This window comes from Rhopilema esculentum, chromosome 9 (genome assembly GCF_057945365.1).
Source record: "Rhopilema esculentum isolate cy_ngs chromosome 9, ASM5794536v1, whole genome shotgun sequence".
Classification (NCBI taxonomy): Eukaryota; Metazoa; Cnidaria; class Scyphozoa; order Rhizostomeae; family Rhizostomatidae; genus Rhopilema; species Rhopilema esculentum.
Genome location: NC_142823.1, coordinates 10,436,867 through 10,460,671, shown reverse-complemented (window position 1 = coordinate 10,460,671; position 23,805 = coordinate 10,436,867). Strand labels below are relative to the sequence as shown.

Here is a 23,805-nt window from a genome sequence, read left to right as displayed (position 1 = left end):
TCCTGATTACTGATACGATTTTCTGATGTTTTGACAGGAATGGCATGCCATATAGCAAACAAATCCTAATACGTGGTGCAAAATTTCTGTCATGCAATTTGTGATTCCTGATTACTGATACGATTTTCTGATGTTTTGACAGGAATGGCGTGCCATATAGCAAACAAATCCTAATACGTGGTGCAAAATTTCTGTCATGCAATTTGTGATTCCTGATTACTGATACGATTTTCTGATGTTTTGACAGGAATGGCGTGCCATATAGCAAACAAATCCTAATACGTGGTGCAAAATTTCTGTCATGCAATTTGTGATTCCTGATTACTGATACGACTTTCTGATGTTTTGACAGGAATGGCGTGCCATATAGCAAACAAATCCTAATACGTGGTGCAAAATTTCTGTCATGCAATTTGTGATTCCTGATTACTGATACGATTTTCTGATGTTTTGACAGGAATGGCGTGCCATATAGCAAACAAATCCTAATACGTGGTGCAAAATTTCTGTCATGCAATTTGTGATTCCTGATTACTGATACGATTTTCTGATGTTTTGACAGGAATGGCGTGCCATATAGCAAACAAATCCTAATACGTGGTGCAAAATTTCTGTCATGCAATTTGTGATTCCTGATTACTGATACGATTTTCTGATGTTTTGACAGGAATGGCGTGCCATATAGCAAACAAATCCTAATACGTGGTGCAAAATTTCTGTCATGCAATTTGTGATTCCTGATTACTGATACGATTTTCTGATGTTTTGACAGGAATGGCGTGCCATATAGCAAACAAATCCTAATACGTGGTGCAAAATTTCTGTCATGCAATTTGTGATTCCTGATTACTGATACGATTTTCTGATGTTTTGACAGGAATGTCGTGCCATATAGCAAACAAATCCTAATACGTGGTGCAAAATTTCTGTCATGCAATTTGTGATTCCTGATTACTGATACGATTTTCTGATGTTTTGACAGGAATGGCGTGCCATATAGCAAACAAATCCTAATACGTGGTGCAAAATTTCTGTCATGCAATTTGTGATTCCTGATTACTGATACGATTTTCTGATGTTTTGACAGGAATGGCATGCCATATAGCAAACAAATCCTAATACGTGTTGCAAATTTTCTGTCATGCAGTTTGTGATTCCTGATTACTGATACAATTTTCTGATGTTTTGACAGGAATGGCGTGCCATAGAAATGCACTTGCAAAAAACTGGCACACCAATTTTTCAAAATTAAACAAGTACACTTGTCAACGAAAAAATTGCAATTTTTCCTCAATACACCCCAATCTACACGAGCAAAATTAACTTTTCAAAGAAAAATTGTCAATGAAACCTGCTCGTATAAATGCGGCTTTACGAACCTGGCAATTTTGAAACAAACCAGGTGGTTTTCAATATCAAAATATAAGAAGATTGTTTAAAAGCATCATTGCTGACTTTGGTGTAATTTCTTTAAAAGGTTTACCTTTGCCTGGATGCTAAATGTTTTGTAGTCAATGTAGTCTGTAGAGTAGTTGGTTGTATATTAAGAGTGGCTAAGAAAATGCCTCGATGGATGGTAGAAGGGATTCTATTTCGGTGGAATTGTAGTTTACCTTGCATATTGAAAGTACAGGATGTAACAGTGAATAAAACTGTGAACCAACAGAAGGAAACTGGGCTTTTTTTCATTGGAACCAATAAGATTTGTCGCAAAGCTTGGCAGTTCATTCATGGAATCTCCAATCATATGTAGGAGCCTACAGTTTTTTGCAATAACAAAGATTGGTTAATCCAAATCGCATTAATTTCTTGCTAATTTTTATGTAACTTTTCAAGCTACTGAAAATAGTCAAATTTTACGATTGTACCTGAAAAAAATTAGTTTCTCTGAAAAGATAATAGAATGCACCCAAAACGAAAGGACTGGAAAGTGTTCTTTTAGCAAATTCCTGTAAAGATAAAACAATATTTTATAGATTTAAGGTTTGAAAACTGTTTTATATTAAAATAGAAAATCTACAAAATGTGTATTTTGAATTCGAGAATAGGTTAACAAAGCTGGTTGCATTGATTCTATTCAAGCGCTTAAACAGAATTTCAAACAGAGAAGCGGACGAGGTCTAGCTCCTAGCTTCTATTTCCGCAATCGAATTTATGTGGCTCTGGTACCCAGGGTATATTGATTCTAGATTCTGATTTTAATGGCTTGACTTTTTTCAATTTTTCAGGCAATATTCTTTGAAGCAGGATTTTGAAATTTATGGTAGAGTTGGCGGGAGAAGCGGCAAGCATGGAACTAAACGGGAAACCGAAAAGTGGTACGAGTGATGAACTGGCTTGAGAAGTTTATAGTTGAAAGTGGGGACCGAGGTCCGGATGAAGAGAAGATGTTTTTGCCGACTTGCTACACGAAAGTAGACATTTATTTCAGCTATGTTGCCCAGATGCATTCGGATGGTTTCGGAGACTCAACGGAAATAGTTGGCAAATCTTGTTTTTTTACAACTGGGCACAGCGTTTCCACAATGTCGCCATTGCACCAGTGAGTTTACATCTATAAATAATTTTCAACTAGAGGGGTTGTTTGACAAAGTCCATAATAAGAAATATAATCAAAAGATATCTAAAATATGAAAACCAGATAAAAAAGGACAAAGCTCAATTGTTCAGTATTTTTTCAAAAAGTTGTACATGCAAAGTTTGCATAAAAATATATACTCTACTGTTTTTGAATTTTTAGCACCCTCAAAATGTTGAAATTTATGTTCATACTACAATTAAGAAGCAATTAATTTTCCATCAAAGCAAAGGGTTTTTATGCAGAATCTTCAGTCATGAGCCTTCCCCCTTTTCAACTGGTTCAGAGCTCCGGGCATTTATGATGCCTTTTTCCCTTTTACAGAAACAAATTCACGAAATGTGGAATATGCACTTTAATCAAAGAACTGAAAAAGGAATGTTCATCCTCCCTTACAAGAGAAGACGTCAAAAGTCTGAAGGAGAGTCACAATGACCTTCAAAGGTACATTCTAAAAATCATAAAAAGCTGCTATGATAACTTGGTAACTGAATCACCCTTCTGAAGCAAACGAAGCCTCACGCCAAGTAATTTATTTTGTGTAGATCTGAAAGAAGAGTGTACTATAGCCATCAAGACAAGGCAAAAGCAAACACGGCAAAATACTTGTCCATGATACCAATGGACCAATCGAAAACAAACATTCCTCACTATATCACTGATAAAAAAGGTAATACCCTTTTTGGAAATATGACCTTTATTTGTCCTGCTGAAACTATTATGGGGTGTGAGATAGTTAAAAGATGGGGCCCTAATGACGTCAATAATGTTTGACTAATGACGTCAGTAACCAGTTATGCGAAAACTATTTTCGAAAACTCTTTTTGATTTAGATATAACAGCAGTAGCATTGGAACATATGTAGAAACAAAATTAATGTTTAAATAAATTGTTCAACTTTTTTGGATCTTGCTCATGTTGAGGCCTGGGGGTGTCAGCCCGACCCTCGCGGCAGGCCAGTTAGCTTTTTCTGTGGTAGTAGTGTTTAACATCATTCAACATTTATAACTGACTTTGTATCATAAATTCTTCTAGGGTCACAGGATTCATTTCTTCAAAACGCACATAACTGGAGTTCTTTCTCATGAGGATAAACATTACATCCTATATATCAATTGTCATGAATGGCCTCATGATTCAAACATGACCATTAATATCCTGCTCCGATCGTTGGTTGCTTTTTCCAAGGTATTTTACAAAGGTTGATAAAGTAAATTAAAATTTTCAATATTTATCTTAAAGCAGCAAATATATTACCTATTACCATTTTCGGTATATGGACTGTTTGATGTGATAATTATTGCTACACATCGTGGTAATTTGATCTTGCTCCTCATTTATATTGGAACTTCAAACAAATTATATACTCCTGGAAAGGCTTTAAAATTTGACATCGAAAGCTGATAAACGGACCTTAATACTAAAAAAAAATTTGAATGAAAAGTCACCCTTTGTCGTGTTGCATGTAGAAAGTGAATATCACATACTACCTGTAAAATTAACACACTTAACTGGCCAGGCATACTATACCTGCAAATGGTAATTGCTGGTGGGAAAATAAAAATGTTTATGTTCTTGCCATATGTGCCCTTTTGATCAAGAGAAGAGTATTTCACAAGGTAGAGTATTTCACAAGGTAAGGCATATCACTCCATGAAAATCTCACACATGAAAATCCTATTGTTTCGTTTTAAAATCTTTGAGAATTCTTGTGCTTTGGTGAGAAATTCGTAAGGTGTTCCCAGGAGAGAACTGCCCTTCGTTTGTAAATACCTTTCTTCTGAAAATGGAAGAAGGATGGTGTGGAATACTTTGAAGAGAATTTTACTCCAAATGTTATTTTTTTAAAAAGCACGACGAATTTACAGGCAAATCCTCAGGATTCAAAAGCTTTTTCAATATAAATCTTTCAGATAACAGTTATCATTTTTGACAGTGGGTCATAATCATGAAGATATTGATCAGGTATAATCTTATCTTTAAATGTTATTTTCTGCTCGAACTTTACTGAATGCTGTGATATTTCTTTCATAGTTAATGGTTATATCAGAGAAAGTTGGCTTGACGGTCCATGTAATTTTCATTGGACACTCTATAAAATATGTAGCAGTGGCGATGTGATTAATTTCGCCAATATTTACTTAGAACTATTATCATATAGATAGTACATCAATTCATTGACATCTGTTTGTAGTCAACAGGCAACAAAAGCTTAAGCCCCAAAGCTTTTGGGAAATTCGCCCCTTTTCCTGTAGTTTGTTAACTAGGATTCATGGCTTTTTGTCAGATTGAATTGAAATATTCGCCATTAAGGTGAAATTATCAATATAAACAATTTTTTTAAGTTGTTCAGCTGAATTGCATTTAAATTGAGCAAGCATAACGCAGCCACAATTCCAGCATTGATTCAACAAACGGACATATCTTATGATCACCCACACAACACTAAATGACTAAGTTATATGTTCGACATCAAAACTTGGTTGATCCCGTTCATCTCAAAAAGCACAGTAGGCCACATACATTTAAGTTTCAGCTTTCCAACGATGGTAGCAAAGTTGATATGTGGTATTGTCACTGGGTATCAGAAGGAGATTGGGTTGGCAACTCGTATGGCAAGCCTTTCCATGTTTTGTCTGGATATCCATATGGAGAACCACCTTTACTGAGTGCAACATATGCCGCTCAAAATTCAATGAAGGCAATAGAAAACGGTGTAAAATATTGCGACGAACGGTGCATAGCAGCAGAAAGTCAGTGGTGGCGAGAGTTTCTTGTGGAAGAGAAAGCTAATCTGGCGGGTTGGAATAATAATTCCGAAGAGCAGTTGCAAACTGCTGGTGGTCTTGGGTGGTATCTCCACATATTGGAAGTATACGAAAAACTGGCAGTCCCCATCCTTCAACAATCTCAAGACGTCGAGAAAAAGTTAAATGCAGTCCGAGAACGTATTGCCAAAAGTCAGAAGTTCAAGGCGGTAAGTTTCAATAATATATTCCCAAGCCTTGTTACAAGGGAGGGAAAAGCACCAGATGGACATATCTCCAACAAAGAGGACCTCCTCTTAAAGAAGTTCTTCGCTTAGAGCTTTGGGGGAGTGCCCCTTACGTAGGATATCTTTCCCTCTCTTCCTGTGTCCTTCCAAATTATTAGCGCTTCAAATAATTGGTCACTTTTTGGTTACCAAACAATTAACTTCTTTCAGATCTTAAAAAACTGCATAGAAATTTCCTAGGTTCCAGAACCACAAAATTTCGAGTGCTTAAATAGAAAACCAAGCAGAATGTCTTTCTTCTTTCTTTCAGACAGACACTACGCCGCTTCCCTAATCCTGAGTTCTGTTGCCACACTCGAATTTTTGTGGCCCTGGTATCCAGAGTAGTAGTAAAAATGCTGCCCGATTTTAGTCACTAGAGGTTACTAAGTATACATAAATTAATAACTGTAATGCTATTTGACAGCAAATGCAAAGAGGCACATAATGACTGATGTTGCTTTTAACAATGAGTTAGTTCTTTCCCCTCATAGACATGTTATCTAATTTCAGGTAACTTACAAGAGGTAAATGTGGCCACAAGGTTTTTGGAAACATGAATCAAGTCCCGTATGGTGTACCAGGAACACTATTGTAACAAATCGCAGGATTATTTTATCCCATCATTGATCTTTTAGTCTTTGCTGTAAAACATTAAAGGAATATTTAGATGACAAGTAAACCGTTTGCCGAGCTTAGGATTTTTTGTCGGTGTAGGTATAAATTATCAATTTCTCAGTTTGTCAGATTATATCTGTGGCTCTATTTTGAAAATGGAAACTTGGGTTGCTTGAGTAGATGCTTTCTGAATGCATGTCATACAATTCCTTTGGGTATGATTTTAATCGTAAATAGAACAGAATTATAACTTTACTGAAAATGCTAATGATAACGTCGATGATGACCATAATCCTGACTGTTCCTTTTATAACAATGTCTTGTGTTGTCTCTGAATTATCGTCTGCACAAAACTTCCCGCTCACAATATGAAACATCAACATGATATCAAGCAACCAGCACAGGAAGCTGTCCACTTCTCATTACTTCCAAAAGAAGCTGTCCACTTCTCGTGCCATATCAGGAAGATGTCTATATTTCTGTGTTCATTTTTATAAATTTTCTGCCAAGTAGCTATTGTTAAAAGCAGTCATGCAACAACTATAATCATACAAATAATGGATTGTCAATACATGTATATCTGTAGTTAATGCCAACGAGGGAAGGCTTTTGTAGAGCATTTTGGCAGGAAAAACACATAATAATGTTGGGAAGTAGCGATCGTCCAAATTTTTTATAGTGGTTCACATTTGGCAAGTAGCCTCGCTGTTGGTAAGTATTTTGCATGTAGTTTCCAAAAATATTTCGTTCAATCATTAATATGCAACTTTGATACGTTTATGCTCATCGATCATAAGGTTTTAGGCATGGGCGTAGCAGATGTTAGGCTTTTAGGTGGCCTTAATAGGTAAGGATCTTGCCAAATATTATAATTTCATCGGTATAAAACTATCTTAATAAAGCCCAAATGCGATAGCTTTTCTTGCAGCCATCAAACCCCCACCTCCCACCCCAGCCCCTTTATCTCCTACGCCTATGGTTTTTTTGAAAAAGCTGGACGTTCTTTTTCTGAGGTAATTTATTCACGTAGTTGTGTGTAGTAGGTTCAGTACAAAGGAGTGGCGATACATCACATATTTTTGCCACTTAACAGGCTGTCAACGTCGGTTTCCAGCATTAAACATACACACAACTAAAAAGCTTAAATGTGGCTTTGTAATTGGTTCAAAACCAAAAATACGGTATAGAAGTAGGTAGATACCGTATATACGGCTTGAAAGCGCATACATCGTATTTTGGTTCTGGTTACAAGGTGGAGATTCTTTTCAAAATGACATTTATCAGTTAATAGATCAGTTTTTCAGCAGTTATGTCTTTCCTCTTGGCAGCATTATCTTTTCTAGGCTTCTTTCTAGAGATCAAACTTTCTGAATCTCCTTTCCTCGTCTTAGTCTTTGAAAACTCTGGTGTTGAGGTCAAACCATATCCACCTGAAACATAACTCCTTTTATAATCAGTTTTTTTAACCTCTTTGCATGAAGCAGTCAATGTTTTGCTGAAAATATTTGTAGCTGTATCTGTGAGTCTTTTCGTGTCAAACTTTCTCAATGCAAATAATATTGTTTGTCAAATAATATAATTAATATTGTAATGCAAATAATAACATGTTGCATGATATCAGCAATACTAGACTGCTCAACATTTAACTCTGAAATTGCCAAATAAAGACAAAAGTTTGTTTTTGGGCAAATGTGCCAAAGAACCCCAGGAAGGGCTTCATTCTGATTTGGGGTAATACCCAAAAGACATCTCTTCAGCAATGTATCTTGCTATCATCAAATGTGGCAGTGCTATTTTGTTTGTCCTTAACATACTTGCACCAAGTTGTGGTATCTTGAGGGCAAAGGCTATGCTGATCCTCAAGTGATGCATTATTGCCTCTTGCCACGAGCTTCAAAATAGCCATAATTGCTGATTTCATAGACAGCAGATTTCCACTGTTTTGTCTGATTGCCTGACCATAATAGTTCTGAATGCTATCAATCTTTTTATCAGTCAACCTTCCTATTCCCCCTATTCCTTGGCCATCTGAAAACTTCTTTTCCCTTGATTTTCTCTTCAGCTCTTCAGTTTCTGCCACCAGGACCTGTACCTGTCTGTGTCTTTTGCTTCAGCTTCATGAACACGACATTCAAAACAAACCACTGACAAAACTTCATAGTCAAGAACTTTACCTGTTCTTACAGATATCTCACAAACAATGCTATTCTTGGATATATATCCTCGTTTCTGCCATGTTCCATCTATTGCACTTGCAACTCTTGCAATCTTCCTGTGGTCTTTATCTTGCTCTATCTGATCCTCGTTTTCCTCTTCAGTTATTCTTCTCAATTCATTTGCTGCATTACTCATGTGAGCATGTGAGATTCTGTTACACCAATGCACCTTCTTTCAATGGTTTTCATGCTATTATTATAGGCCTTTTCAGCTATTGGTTCTGGTAGATTCATCAAAGCGCAGAAATTCTCCAATCCAGTCAGTCTATAACCGATTGTGGCCAAAACAGATCTGCGATTGACCTTGTATGCAGTATGTCTTTCCTTCTTATCAACTCTGTCGGAAGAATGACACTTACCACTAGATTCTGACCCTTTTCCTGCTTGGCAGTTGCTGCAAAGAAGGATTAAATGCTCTGCAAGGCCAAGAAAAAAAAATTGGATATTTGATCAAAATTTCCAATGTATTCATCTACCGTAATGCAATCAAACTTAAACTTTGAAGCGGATGGTGTAGCTAGTACCCTTGCAGACATTAGTTCTAGCTGGGGTGTTGTTAATTCCTTCAAAGAAGCAGTCCCCGCAATGGTTTCTTATACAAGGTAAACCATCCCACAATATGCTTTTTACTGGCATGCACAAATCCGTAAAACTGCTGACTCAATATCTTCTCTTTGTTTTTGGAAACAACACACCTAGAAAGGCAAATGGTACCAGTCCAGCTTGCAACCTTATCCTTAGTGGATCGCCCCAGCTTGATTTTTCTAAACAAAACTCCTAAAACAAGATTTTTGCTGATACTGCTATAAAGCTAACAAGCCCATGGGGGTCAAATTTAGAAGCTAAGGCACTTAAGATACCTCTTTTAGTAAGTTGTGCTGTTTCATCTATCACCTCGCCTCTGTTGCCCAGATTAAACTCCCAGGTACCTCTTGTATGGGACCATGTTATACCCAAAACCTAAGTCTTCTGCGTAGTACTGTCTGGCATGCCTAGAGTTTCCTTAGCAATCGATATATATTCATGTTTAGAGGCTTCTTCCTATTTCATTCCCTTTATTTCCTTAGTTGCTATCTCCTCTGCTAACCCTTTGTCATTAGTCTTCAAGTCCCACAAATGAAATCCGCAACCCGCTACTAGATCTTCAACAAAAAACTCTCCTATCATTTTTTCCACAAAATCAGGATCCTCCTTTACATATTTCTTGATGTGGTATCTCAAAACACAGTTAAGAAGAAAGGGGGATGAGCTACATGCAAATACCACTCTGTTGAATTGGTAGATTACTACTTCAGGGTTCTTGGCATGGCATGCGCTTGACCAAGACCCCTCACCATCGTCCGTCCTGTTTCAGAAACTCACTATTAAACGGAAACAAGAATATCTAGTTACACCTACAATACTGGACAAAATACATTGGAACTCCAGATATCTCCCCAAATTTACCTAATACCACCCCCTCTTTCCCAGTACAATGAAGCAAGTTGTAAATCAATGTGCCTTTGATATGCATTAATCTGATTTAGATTATCAATGTCAAGTTAAGTAAAATACATTTATAGCCCTTATAAAGATATTCCAAATAATTTTGAAATCCCTAATGGCAGATGAACAGCCAACCAGAGGCAAGTTATGCTATTTGTTTTGAAATGAAGTGAACAGTTGTTTGAAAATGGCGAAAAGTGACGATAAAAATTCAAATCAGAATATAACAAAATTCCTTTCGATGTTTCAATGCACCTACAATATTTACATCAGGACAAGGGTGAAACTTTACCCCAGCTTATGCAGAGGTGTCCGCATCATTCAAGAACAACTATTTATAAACACAGCTGCCTACCCATCGGAGATAACTTAAGCGATAGAAGACACTCAAATAAGCGACATCCTGCCAAGCTCACTCCTTGAGATGTTAGGAAATTGTCAAGAAGTCTAAAAAATTGAGAGAAACCTATATAAATTTTATCTCTAAAGACGTTCAAAGGGATGTTGGCATGAAAGAACAGGAAATAAGTAAAAGAACTGTATGTCAAGCTTAACAAAAAGAAGGATACTCAAAATGCCAGACAGGTGTGTTGTTTCTGGGTTCTATAGTGTACCAGATATCTCTAGAGGTATATCTGTTCATCGAATACCATTCTGGAATGATCAGAATCCTGGAGCAAAAAGACATTGAAAGGTTTGGGTAGATTTTATTTCAGCCCCTAATTCGGCTGTCTGCTCGTTCCATTTCAAACGATTGTTTTTCTTTTCTTCTGGGTCTGGAAAAAGCTCAGCAAGCTAGACTGAAAAGGGATAAAATTGTTTCCCTGCAATCTTAAAAAATGTCAAAGAAACGACAACAAGACGCGAATATCGCAAGGTAAAAAATTTCTAAGCCCCCTTGAGTAAGCACCTACCCTTAGCAATTCATGATCGGAGTCTATGATAATGACATATTCAACTATAAAAATAAATCTAGAATTAAGGAAGCACTTTCACAATGTTTCCTTGTCAATGTCGGCTTGCAAAATTTTTTGTTTCTCAAGGTGAGCACAAAAAAAACTAAATTCTTTAGAAAATGCTATTTCCATTGGTGACCTCCAGGTAGTTTTCTATAATCCACTCCTGCCAATACGCCCCCCTCAAAAAACGTATCCAATTAGCAAGTCCAAGGAAGGGCCATCAAGGAGAGGGATGTGAAGGGTAACACCCCTTTGGGAAAAATATTGTTAAAAGAGCAGCAATTTAGATAATTTGCAGGCCAATAAAGGTTGGTCTACCCACTCTGGTGGCAAATTGTACATGGGACATGGAAACCCCCCTTTTTAGAACAATATCTATTATCTGGCCTAGTCCTAGGGAGGGGAAAGGAGGATTTGCAGTTAGTCAAATCTCACTATCAATTTTAGCTTTGTCATTTAGAGCAACTAATAATGCTCTACGAAGTCAAACTCCTTCAGACCTTGAATCGGAACCAGAGCAAGATCCTGATGACAGTGTTGCTACCCAAAGTTCAACTTTTTTTGATACAGTTATATCTGCAAATAATATATGTTGTTTTTCGTTATGTTAAAGTTATTCCTATATCAAAGTCAAATTTATAGCTTTAAATATCTGTCTTTCAGAACTTCATACAAGGCTCAACACGTCTCTTCTACGATTCCTGATATAGTTCTCTCACCAATTCGGTAAATGAAAGACTTCTAAATGTCTCTCCTAAAAAATTTTTTTTACATAGAGTCATGATTATTTTTAAAATGCATTAATCAATTACGAACCAAGTAAAGCTTGGAGGAAAACTATAAATTATCAAACACATACCTGAAGCCAAAAAACGTACTGTCACTGACAGTGGTTCAATGGGGTTTAACGCGGCACATAGTTGGGTGTCTTTCTTTTCAATAAATGGTGGTACCAATGTTAAAATTTCCTCAAAAGAGATTCTGTCTAGCCGATGGAATTGTCTGAATTGTTCACAAACTATATTAGCACATGCTCTTTGTGTTTGGCGCCATGAAACCCAAGATTTTATCTACGTTGTTCGATTACGGGCCCTCAAGCACCTCCTTCTTCATCGCAATGAAAAAAGGGAAAGCAAAATCTCTTCATCTTCCAAAGAGCTACTTTAAACTTCCACCATCGCAATATTAAAATAACGCAGCAGCAATTGAATCGCTTGCTGAGCTGACAGCTCAGAACGCGTGCACACTGTGAGGAAATGTTCACTCGTACACAAAATTATTCAACATGTTGAATATCCTGAGGTTTTCAATTTAGCGAATTTCAGAACATTTGCAACAGGTTCATCCATAAAAACCATTTTGTTATCAAACAAATTTCAATGATCCTCAAGACTGGTTTTCATATTCGTAATTAGTCGGCGATGATCCTGACACAGCTTCTTGATGGTCTATGTCAGTCTGCGATGGTTTATGACATCGGGTCATCGGGAACCATTGGTGATCATCCCCAATCATGGCAAAAGTGAAAGAAATTTGACTTTCCTGACGCTTTTCGAAGAACAATGGTAAGAGAACAATGGATCAGAAATGTTCTGTCAAGAATGAGTTCATTTGAACTGAAGGGAGGGTAACTGTTTCGCGGAAAAACTGGGATGCTTTCGATAGTACAGGGAACATTAAGGTGGCTATAATTCCTAGTTTGATTCCTTGTCTTGAGTTTGAATTTCATCATTTTTTTAAGTGAATCTTCAGCTATGTCATGATGATTACATAATCCACTAAATGGAAATTTTCCCAAGAAAATTCATACTGGAATTTGCCTGTACTTTTTTATTTCATTGCAACAATGGCTTCTTCTGGAGCAATATTTTTCTGACAGGTGTGCAGTGAAAGTTTCTTACTTTGTTGTAATGAATTTTCATTTGCAAATATATCCCATAATCATCAATGTGTTGCTCATAAACGTCAATGTGTTGTGTTATGCAATTACATTTATGTTTTATTTAGTTTTGTGATATTCAGTTGCCTGTTCTTTTGATGTTCTTGATAGTTCCGTTGTTTGTCACCTTGCCATCAACATTCCCTGTTATTGCATCATCTCATCGCCACTAATGTTGTCATCAGTCCTTTTCTTTGTTTGAAATAATTATTTTGCTATCGTGATTAGCGTGTGTTGTCATGTGATTTTTATGCTGTGCCCTTGTTTGTGAAATCAGTCATTACGTAAACCCGTCAAGTAAAGTCTTTAGATAGAGTTGTGAAGTAAGCCATCAAGTAAAGTCGTTTTGATTTCGTGCCGTTTTGCGAAGTTGCCGTAACAAGGGATCGTCATTAAGAAAAGTTGAACTTATTTTGAATCTCTGTGGTTTTTTGGATGTTTGGTTACCGAACTGTTGATTTTTCTATATTATTGGCCTTTATCAGCAGCTATATTCCCAAATTTTCATAAAAATTATAATTTTGGCCCTTCAATAATGTTTATAACATCGGGGATCGTCCCCGCCCATCGGGGATCGTCCCTGCCCATCGGGGATTGTCCCTGCCCATCGGGGATCGTCCCCGCCCATCGGGGATCGTGAAGAAGGTATCCAAAGATAACATGAAAGCAATCGATTAACGATACAAATTCTAGAAGTAGACCAATCGTAAAGCAAGCGTGAGGATCACAAGGCCGGAACTACACAATAGGAATATAACAGAACAATACTAAACAGCCTGATTAGCGATAAGTATATAGTGGTGATCATAATAGAAACTAATGAATTCTCAAAAGGATGGTTTAATCTTTCGCACTACATCCTTGCAAAAGTAAAAAACTCTTTTGGAGGGCCATTGCCAAAACCTTCCACTCCATCGCATCAGCACTGACCTCAGTTGAAACAGTGCCACCAAATTCAGTTATTTCCCCTGGAAACAGTTCTCCTTTATACTTCCTCCTATGCTGAGCACAACAATCCTCCTATGCTGAGCTCAAGCTTCTCTGGGTGGTTTTTTCTGAAATAACTGAAAACTCTGTGGTTGTTTCCTCATCATCATTGCTTTAATTACTTTCGTCACTCTCCCCATTCAGAATTTTCATTTTGCAAAATGTTCCAGAGTCAGATGTATCAGCTACCAACAAGTGACATGGTCAATTTGGGTATAAAATGTAGTTGTTGAGTATTTGCAATTGGGATTGATTTGCTCCAGTGCAATTGTATTTCATATTGATTTTCAGCAACTTGGCTTTTTGCAACAAATATAATACTGATGCAAGGATTTCTCTAAACTGCCAGCTCATAAGACATTGGTGGCGCAATAATACCTTCGCCATGGGATGGCGCAAAAAATGCCAGCGATTCTCACAGCTGAACCTTGATGAAGATTTGAAAAAAGAAATCTTTGCTTAAATTGGCTACTAGGACAATCTGAGAATGATTTGATTTGAATCAGGGTATTTCTTTCTGAGCATTGAAAGTATTGTAGACAAAAATGCATAAAGCTGAAATAATGACAATGCTTTCTCGTTCTTCTGTATTGATCCAAGCATGTGCTGTGAATAAGGTAACTTGAGAATGTTGCCAATGCGCAGACTGAATTTCATTTTGACATGTCAGTGTTGTGTTTTATGAAAAATCTACCTGTAAAGTAATTGTTTGGCCGTCCACATTATGTGGAATATTTTCCATGAATGCATTCTGCTTTCTTTTTACATAGACATGGATAAGGAATGACTGAGTTGATTTTTTAGCTCACTGAATGTGTCTTCGGCATTACTTCTCACTCAACTTTTGCAAGCCCTCGGAGGGAGGAAATTGACCTTTCACATTCACAAGAAGTAACCGGTATTGTCGCCAATAACTTTAGGGCTGTAAAGATGTTTGGAAAAGTCGATCCAATTTTTTTTCTGTGAGCAGCGTTTTATCAATTGTGTCTGGAACAACTCCAACAAACTTTTGGAGCCAGAAAATCTCCAAGTATCCATCTCAGCATTTAGAACTCTTTCAGACTGAGCCAGGTCAGATGCATAGTGGGAAGCAAATTCCAAAAACTCTTCCTTCCACTTTTTGCCAGACCTTACTCCTTGGATTAAAAGACTTGGGATGATGGCGAAACCCTTAACTATCACAAGAGTATCTGAGCTGAATTTAAGGAACATAAAGTGTTTGTCTTTGATTGGTTCGTGGGATTGTTGGAAGAACATTTACATCTGCTGCCATGCTTACGGCCTGTTGAAACCATTCCTTGTGCTTATTCTGGGTGTCGGACCTAACTGCAATGGTAGCTGCAACAATCTTTTTCCTAGGATGAGATGTGAAGGTGTCAAAGGCTGTTCTAGATCATCAGGATACTGATAAGTGAGAGGTCTAGAGTTCATTACGTCTTTAATCTCTACGATAGCAGTGTGCAACTCATCGTATGACAGTAACACGGATCTGACATACTTTTTTAGGCAAGTTTTGACTCCTTGAATAAGTCTTTCATAAAATCCACCCCACCAAGGGGCCTTGGCTAGGTTGAACTTCCATTGGACTCTATGTTCTGCGAGGAAGTTTCTGACTAATGGAGATTTCATAATTCTTTGTAGCACTTTAGAGAAGGCTTTAAATGTTTTGGCGTTGTCATTAGCAACTAATTGAGGCAACCCACAATGACTAACAAATCTTCTAAAACAGAGTAGAAATGTTTCTGTTTTTAAATCTGGCACAAGTTCTAAGTGTACCGCACGTGAGGTACCACAGGTAAATAACGCAATGATGTCTTTCAAAATTGCAATAGCCTTGCTTTAGTTTAACGATGTGGTCTGAATTCCCGAAACTGCCATGGCAGCTGGCCCCTCCAACAAGGTACGCAAGTGACGAAACTTATTGATATCAGATAAGTTAGGATTTCCATGTATTATTTCATAGGAGTCCCACCACTCTTACCATTTTTTTAGGTCCCCGTAGAATTTTGGAAGATACAATTTAGGCAAATTTGGCATATCAGGAGGATACTGCAAGGTGGAGGGTTGAGAGGGTAGGGGCTGCACAATAGAGGCTGTAGGTGCACGCTCTATGAGATTTCTCTGTCGAGAATCGAGTTCAAAAATAACAGAATATATCTCACTTTGAATTTCTTTACTTTTTATAACCTCTCTTTCTATTTCATCTTCAGAAATTAAGTCAAAGATTTCTTCATTGATTTTACGCAAAAATGTCACCCTTTCTTTGAAAAGAAACTTCAACTGGTCAGCCCTTACTTTCGCAAAGGGTTCTTCGTCTAACAGAGTTTTAGCATCCGTTATTAATTTAGTAACATAGGCACGATAACCAGCCCTTACTCTTTTCCTTTTGCTAACTGCTGCTGCTGGGAGAGGAGGGTCTGCAGAGTAGTGGTCAGTGGCGGCTCGTCCTATTGGGCATCGAGGGCAATGCCCCACCAAAAGTTTTCAGAAGAAAATTGTTTTCAAACTATCGTTTTTCTGTGAATTTAATGTTTCTTTGTTGTCAATTATAACATCAAAGCTCATGTTATTCATGAAAATCGAGAAAACTCCAAATTTAACGCATGAAAAACATCAAATCTGTCAATGGCACTTATAACCTCTCACATGCACACCAGCTCAACCTTATTCTACAACAAGCAGTATCTCAAATTTCACAAATAAGACTTTTCTTTGCAAACCTTAATGGCTTTTCTGTCTTTTTCTCTCGCTCTCCTAAACGAGTAGAGTACCTGGATAAGAATGTTGCAAGGAGAATCCCAAGATCTGCTCAAACAAGATGGAATTTTCAAAGCAGGATTATTGATACTGTTTACAGATATCAAAATTATCTGATTGAATGCTTTACTGACATAATTGCAAATTGGAATGGTGACCAACACACAATTAGAGAAGCAAGTGGGCTTCTTCATTGGCTGTAGGACAACAATTTCCTTCTTTTTCTTGAGTTTTTTCCAATGATCTTTCCCCATGTTGAAATTTTTTTTTGCTCAGCTGCAAAAGTGCCAGATAGACCCAACATTTATCAAGAACTGCATTACCAGCTTTGTTGATGCAATTAACAAGGAGAGGAGTAGAATCCACATTATCATTGATACTGTTATGACAACAAGTCCCAGTGCCAGGAGACCAAGAATTGGAAATTCAAGTGCTGATAAATCATGTATACTCCATGAAGTGTGTGATATAATTATTTCATTTTGTTGCACTCGGTTTCACTTGACTGGTCATCTAATAGCAGCAAATATTCTTGATAGTGGATCATTTGCCAAATTTGAAAAGAATTTTCCCTGCCAAATTCTAACACAGACTGTTGAATCATATCCCATACTAGATGAAGGAAAGCTCGAATCAGAGCTAGGAGTTATATACTCTAGAATGGAGTTTAGAGAATGCTGTGGAGCCCTAGCCTTGCTTCAGTTAATTGAAGAGAGCAATCTTGCTGGGACATTTTCTGAAGTGGTGAAGCTTTTGAAGATATTGATAACCACACCTATGTCTTCATGTGAAGCTGAAAGATGCTTTTCTACCCTAAAGAGGGTAAAAACATTCTTAAGAAATACAATGTCCGAAGACAGTCTCAATGCTTTAGCCATGCTTTCAATGGAAAAAAGGCTAATCAGAGAGTCCATAAACTTCAATAACTCTGTCGTGGACAAGTTTGCAAACTTGAAAAATAGAAGAGCAAACTTTTGTTTAAGTGATTGTTTTTTCTTGAATTTCTATTCAATTTGTGAATTATATAAATTATTGAAGGACCTTTTAGACTTGGCAATATCTCTGTTCTGTTTGAATGGCTATAATATTTAGTGTTTAAACTAGCTCCCCTACGAAGCCCGCTACGCGGGCTTGCCAGTGACCCTACGGTAGAGTACATAGATTAGCCTCGGAAAAGACAAGAATTTTCTTAAAACCCCCTGTGAATGATAGTAAAATTAGCCTCGGTAAAGACAAGAATTCTTTCGAAGCCCCTAATGAGTATGCAGATTAGCCTCGGAAAAGACAAGAGGTGTATCAAACTCGATTTGAAAAAAATTGGCTCCGCACAGGTCACGTGATAAAAAAATTACTCGCACTCCTGTGACTATCGCTAGTCAGGGGGTCGCCTGAAATAGAGAAGGGGTAGAGGCTCCCCCCTTCCTAGCGATAGTCACAGGAGTGCGAGTAATTTTTTTATCACGTGACCTGTGCGGAGCCAATTTTTTTCAAATCGAGTTTGATACACCTCTTGTCTTTTCCGAGGCTAATCTGCATACTCATTAGGGGCTTCGAAAGAATTCTTGTCTTTACCGAGGCTAATTTTACTATCATTCACAGGGGGTTTTAAGAAAATTCTTGTCTTTTCCGAGGCTAATCTATGTACTCTACCGTAGGGTCACTGGCAAGCCCGCGTAGCGGGCTTCGTAGGGGAGCTAGTCTTCCGTTAATTGAAAGTTGCTCCAAAACATTTGCAGCCCAGGTCTATTCGTGTTCCTCGCTTAAATATTTTAATGTGTTACCCCCTAAGTCTCCTGTTTTAATTTTCCATAAAATTTCATGTTAAGACCTCCCAACCTTACTTATCTGTTTACTCTTCTGACAAATCAAATTAAAGTTGAATCTATCTTGAAAATCAGAATAAAAAAACAATGTCCTCATACATTCTTTCAATTTAATAAGGAATGCAAGCAAAAAGTGTAATATCATACAGCAAGCAGGCAAGGATACTTTAAACGTGACAAAAGGCAAACATAATTAATCTAATCCATAGTCACGCCTACTGTGAGTAGCATATACTATTGGCAAGAGCAGGAAATAATTGCTCGAGGACAAAGTATTATTTACTTGCAGCAACAACCCTATTGAGATAAGAGCTATTTTCGTGTAGGAAGATAATGCTTTATTACCTTGATTGTAATTCAGTAAATCCTTTTAGAAAAGTAAACCCAAACTTAATTACTTGCTGGCTCCAGATACCCATACTTGCGAAATTCCTAATAGAATCAATCCAATAAGTAGTTCCTTGATTATTATGATTACCAATTAGCAATATCATAGCTTTCATCACCATCTGAACCCCTTTGAAATCGAGGTTAATAGCACTCTTGACTTTCAGAGGCTAATCTTACTATTCCATTCCGGGGTCCATAGGGTGCCCGCAGAGCGGGATTTACTGGGAGCTACTCTTCCGTTTATTAAAATGTACACACCAATTTGATACATAAACGGTTGCAATATCGAGGCAAGGCAGAAAAGTTCTTCAATATATTTTGTAAGCCACGATCTAGTTGGGGTCCTCGTTTAAATACTTTCACGGGTTACCCTCTTTAATTCTCCTGCTTATTCTAATTGCAATTTTCAAAGTTTCCATCTTCTTTTATCTCTCGGTGTATCGTGGTGGTCGTTTAAATATCTTGCAGGCTTATCTAAAAGCTTTGTTAATTATTCTGAATTCTACTTTTAACTTGACAGCAACATGCTTCTGCCAGTCCCACCAATTCCTTATGCTCGTTGGCACATTTTCATGGGTTACTCCTAGAGGTTCTCCTATTTAGTCAGAATCAAATTTTTAAGTTTTCTAATCATACACTCTTAGCCCTCGTCGACTTATGGGGCGTTTTTAAATATTTTCTAAAGTCATTCTTAGAGCTGTAATGTTCATTTTAAAGCACTTCGTTCAATCTTTGTTCACTTGTGAAGCTGTTTTTAGACATAATTGCGGGCCACCCTCAAAGCTCCCTGTTTATTCTGAATCAAACACCTCTTCTAAACCCCAAAGAGTTATAAAGTTATTACGCAGTTCTATACATTTGAGGTCCACATATCATATCTTCGTCACAATTAGCTTTTGAAACACTGCAGCAACAAAGCACTTAAGAAATGGAAAGATAGAAAACAGCCAAAGTTTCGTGCATCAGAAATGATTCTTACTCCAACAACAAATTAACAAAATACAATTTACGGACAACAGCTAATCTATATAACTTTAGTCCTTTTCTCCACAGTCAAGAATCACGTCTGGGTCATAATTATTGCTTGAAACGATCTTTGATCTAGATGAAGAACATCACAAATAATTAAGATGTTATTCCATGGTTAATGAAAGCACTTTTTAAGGAAATCCATAGTCATAATGCTTTGTAAAAATTTCAGAAAAAAAGGTTCGCCCCTAGGGTTTAGCCATCAAACTAGTGAAATTTCATCAAACTAAGCATAAAATCATTTGAACTTGTTCTTGTGAAGCGAGCAATACAGCAAATCCATCTTCCTTGAAGGACAAAACTACGAAGAGGTAAAACATTAAGAGAAAGGCGTTCGTGGCGGGTCTAGTAACTCCTTTCAGCAACCGGTTTTTAGTGTAATTTCACCCAAATAAGCATAAAGTCATTTGAAATGGTTTCTAGAATAATTGTCACTCAAGAGGCAGGCAAATCCCATCTCATTGTCAGTGGGAAAATCTCACAAAAAGTGAAAATTTAATAGAAAAATACTCACTTGTTGAACCAAAAAGTCAGCGAATCCGATCGTTTATCTACAAAAAAGGAAGGCGGTTAGGAAAAGTTGCTGCAAAGGATTCCCGATAGGCATAAAAAGCTGGGGGCTGGCGGGATTACATAATTCGCATTACAACGGGTTTCCTATGAAAATCAAATTTTCTTGCATCAAGAATAAACAGCAGGAAAAATCTACCACAATTCTTTATACTTTGATTGCAATAAAGCCAATCCAGTTTCCTTTAAGCACAAAACCACGAGAAGAGGTAACAAGTTTTCGTTCGCAGCGGGGGTCTAGCAGCCGGTTTTTAGTGTAATTTCATCGAAATGAGCACAAAATCATTTGAAAAAAGTAATATCGAAACACGTAAGAACAACAACGCTTACTTGTATTCGCATGCCATCGATTCTGATGCCAGTGAAGAAGGGGAACAGCCAGCAGCAATCGCAAAACCAAAAAACGGGCAGCAGTGTGCGTACCGTACGTAGCTACTAAAACGAAGAAAAGGAAGATCGTCAAAACCATAAATTACATGGCTCTTGCAAACAAAATAAGAACAAACGGGGGTTCAATCGTCGATCGATAAAAAATCATCAGTTGATAAAAAAAGCTAGCAAGACTCACCTGAGGTCTGTCGAGAGCACCCAGCACGATTGACTACTGGAGCTGTAGCTGTAGCACAAGACACCGACCGTCGACGACCGCTTCGAGTTCGAAAAGGAATGCCAACCAGCAGTGCACGTAGATTTATCATCCAATTCCAAATCACCTAAATTATCGGCGGCACACAGTAGATTCTTTGTGGAAAGCGAAACGAATTTGAAAAGCCTCCGTTCAAATTGAAGGGTTGCTGTTGGAAGGAGTTTTGAAACCTTTTGTAGAGAGCAAGAGAAAAGAGAGAGAAAGAACCTTTAGAAAGGCGGGACAAAGACCGCGGAGAGCACTAATCGTGATCGAGAGGATTTCGAACGAACCCGAGAGAAAACCGTAAATATCTCAGGAACGGAAGCGAAAAGGAGAAAAAGGAGACCGTAGTATGGTGAACCAAAGATCGAGGATGAAGGGGAAAAAGGAATTTTGAAAATCGGCCGAGCCGTTTTGGCTGGAATCCCTCTTAATCGCCGGGCGGTGGGGACCTTTTGTTCGGGGTTAATTTGCATAAACGAATTTTAGTTATGGTGAAGTTCATTGTTGTTCTTCACTCTATCAAATTTTACTGGATTGTTTTGTTGATTTTAATCATTGTTTTTGAGTATACCTTCATACAAAGTTTGATAATTTCATGTTCTAATTATGAATTGCTGCTCATAATTGAATCTTACCGACAATGCTTGTTAATTTGATAAATTTGTTTCAAAATTACTCCCTGCCATGATTATTATTAATAACAAAAGCTTCAAAAAAATTTCCTACCAATTATCTTTATCAAACAACTTTATATAGCAATATGATTTTTCTCTATCCAATCATGGTTTAGCCACCAGTAAGAATGCATTCAAAGTCTTTCATACCTTGCCCTCTCAAAGTATTCTAAGCATGCTCCCTAGCAACATGGAGTATGAAAAAAAAACCTTGCCCCACCAACTTCTAGGACCACCAGCCGCCACTGGTAGTGGTCCTTTCCTCTTGAGACGTCATGTCTCTACAGACTTACTTTAATACGAGAAAAACAGCAAAGAATCATTTACTAAAAATAATCTCGCTCTCTTCATGAAGCGCAAACAAACAAACAGACAAAATATCAATCCAGCGAGAAAAGAGCATTAAATCAAACAAACCAATTGCTGTGGACCATGTAGAAATTATCCTGCCACAGGATCGCAGTTCAGGGTCGGAGACAGAGAGGTGACAAATATATGACACTCCCTCTCCAACGCTGACAAGTTAGAATCACCAAAAGGTTCAAAATTAGAGATCCATAGATTCAAATACAAGAAAAGAGGACTGTATATAAGTTAAACTAAATAGGTTGATAATACTCTAACTCGTAAATATCAAGAAAACAAGAAACCATCAATTAAATAGAATAATATTAAAGAACTAAAGCCAGTCAGAATAAAATCAAAACAATGTCACCTGAATATATATATAATACGATTCAAGAGTTCTTGGGTTCATCTTTGTCTTTATGCTTGTCAGAATAGAATGTTCCTTTTTCTTTTTCAACATCCGTGCATCCTTCTTTCCAGATTGAATCGAACAACAAGCAAAAACCACCCATCACAACTCCTCAATAATTTCACGCGACAACAACAACAAAATCAAAGAAGATCAGGGGGCATCAACCACTTTTTCCCACACCATGCACTCTTTTGGAGCTGGAGTCACAGACAATGGAATTTGTGAACAGTGATATGCTGTAAGGTAATTCTGTGCAGTTCCCAAGAGCATTTAAAAGCAACCTTACATTTTCATGGTACATGCAAACACAGACATTATCGGGTATTTATCAAAGATCTTGATGTGTTTTGGCCTGAGCTCACAAAACTTCCTTCTTCCAAGGGCAGACTGGGAATACTTCTCTGGTATGATTCTGCAAGGGACAAAAGCATGTATTTGTATTGCATGTGTATCTTCAGTTTTTTACCATTTGCATCTTCACTCCTGATAATTACATGATCTTTTCACCCTGGTACTTGCCATCTTTTAGGTAGAGTTCAATAATCTTGCTGTTGGTATTTTCATCTGAACCAATTTGTGCTGCTTATTTCTTTGCTTTTTACAACATTGATGTCAATTTCTTTTGCTAAGGCTGCTGCAACTGCCTTTTCCTTGGTGATTTTTGAAGAGAAGTTCTCACTTTACTCATTGTCAGAACAGAGCCATACAGTGAGACAGTTTTATTTAGATCTACTTCCTGCTCATTTGGTTGAATTTGGCGCTTCTTTTGGTTCCAATTTACATTTTATCCAATTCAAACTATTAAAATCTTTACTTTCCATATAGCAACTTTTACATCGTGTAGTATTTAACGACCAGATGAAAAGCCAACCTGTGGAGATACTGGTCATGAATCATTATTATTATTATTATTATTATTTTCATATTGTTTTCTGTATTGTTTAACACTAGAATTTTCCTTAGCTCTGTAGTTTCTCCACGCTTCTTTAGAAATTTTATCTTTTGCTGCTTCTCTTGATCTTTTCTTTCTTATCCTATCCTTTTCCTTTTTTGCCTTCCAAAGTTCTTCATCAGCTTCAACCTTGGCTCGCCACCTGGTCAACTTTAGTTGTTTGTTAGAGGCATAATCAACAACCCAGCAATGAAAACAAACATGTATTTACTTGACGATTTGGCTTTCTGTTGCACTATTTAGACTAAATCTCAGTATTAGACCATGTGCTAATACTGTTGATTCAGAGACAAACTCAAGATGGCTCCATTGGTAGGAAGGAGCATAAAGTGTTCGAGGTATGGTGATGAACGTACAATAAATGTATGTCCAACATAAGAATTTTGTAAAGACTCTAAAAAGA

The 23,805-nt window shown here is 37.4% G+C and overlaps 4 protein-coding genes across 7 annotated transcripts in view; 2 read left to right on the top strand and 2 right to left on the bottom strand.

Moving 5' to 3' along the window:
• Nucleotides 1-23,805, bottom strand: part of LOC135689972 (uncharacterized) — a 259,196-nt gene that overhangs the window by 194,556 nt on the left and 40,835 nt on the right. The window lies entirely within an intron of this gene.
• On the top strand, nucleotides 1,354-3,752 carry LOC148959616 (uncharacterized). 2 transcript variants are annotated; one of them, XM_089110249.1, is made up of 3 exons: nucleotides 1,354-2,542; nucleotides 2,903-3,022; nucleotides 3,614-3,752. In XM_089110249.1, exons 1-3 carry the CDS (start codon nucleotides 2,328-2,330, stop codon nucleotides 3,645-3,647), a joined length of 369 nt encoding a protein of 122 aa, XP_088966375.1. In that variant the 5' UTR covers nucleotides 1,354-2,327; the 3' UTR covers nucleotides 3,648-3,752. The 2 variants fall into 2 exon arrangements, with proteins under 2 accessions (XP_088966375.1, XP_088966374.1); XM_089110248.1 differs by having other exon boundaries at nucleotides 3,124-3,752.
• On the top strand, nucleotides 3,843-6,636 carry LOC148959615 (uncharacterized). Its single transcript, XM_089110251.1, has 2 exons — nucleotides 3,843-5,555; nucleotides 6,126-6,636. Exons 1-2 carry the CDS (start codon nucleotides 5,028-5,030, stop codon nucleotides 6,141-6,143), a joined length of 546 nt encoding a protein of 181 aa, XP_088966377.1. The 5' UTR covers nucleotides 3,843-5,027; the 3' UTR covers nucleotides 6,144-6,636.
• Nucleotides 19,740-21,442, bottom strand: LOC135683210 (uncharacterized). Of its 2 annotated transcripts, none has more exons than XM_089110269.1 (4): nucleotides 20,954-21,442; nucleotides 20,716-20,817; nucleotides 20,330-20,366; nucleotides 19,740-19,887 (listed from the first exon to the last, which is right to left on the bottom strand). In XM_089110269.1, exons 1-4 carry the CDS (start codon nucleotides 21,081-21,083, stop codon nucleotides 19,821-19,823), a joined length of 336 nt encoding a protein of 111 aa, XP_088966395.1. In that variant the 5' UTR covers nucleotides 21,084-21,442; the 3' UTR covers nucleotides 19,740-19,820. The 2 variants fall into 2 exon arrangements, with proteins under 2 accessions (XP_088966395.1, XP_088966394.1); XM_089110268.1 differs by having other exon boundaries at nucleotides 20,716-20,820; nucleotides 20,954-21,406.

Bases quoted from the DNA above. Each gene is read 5' to 3' on its own strand.
- LOC148959616 (XM_089110248.1), top strand. From the start codon at position 2,328: ATGAACTGGCTTGAGAAGTTTATAGTTGAAAGTGGGGACCGAGGTCCG. The intron at 2,543-2,902 runs GTGAGTTTACAT...TCCCTTTTACAG, and splicing joins ACAATGTCGCCATTGCACCA to AAACAAATTCACGAAATGTG. The intron at 3,023-3,123 runs GTACATTCTAAA...TATTTTGTGTAG, and splicing joins AGTCACAATGACCTTCAAAG to ATCTGAAAGAAGAGTGTACT.
- LOC148959615 (XM_089110251.1), top strand. From the start codon at position 5,028: ATGACTAAGTTATATGTTCGACATCAAAACTTGGTTGATCCCGTTCAT.
- LOC135683210 (XM_089110268.1), bottom strand. From the start codon at position 21,083: ATGATAAATCTACGTGCACTGCTGGTTGGCATTCCTTTTCGAACTCGA. The intron at 20,367-20,715 runs GTAAGCGTTGTT...CCTTTTTTGTAG, and splicing joins TCGATGGCATGCGAATACAA to ATAAACGATCGGATTCGCTG. The intron at 19,888-20,329 runs GTGAGTATTTTT...TTCTTCATCTAG, and splicing joins CTGACTTTTTGGTTCAACAA to ATCAAAGATCGTTTCAAGCA.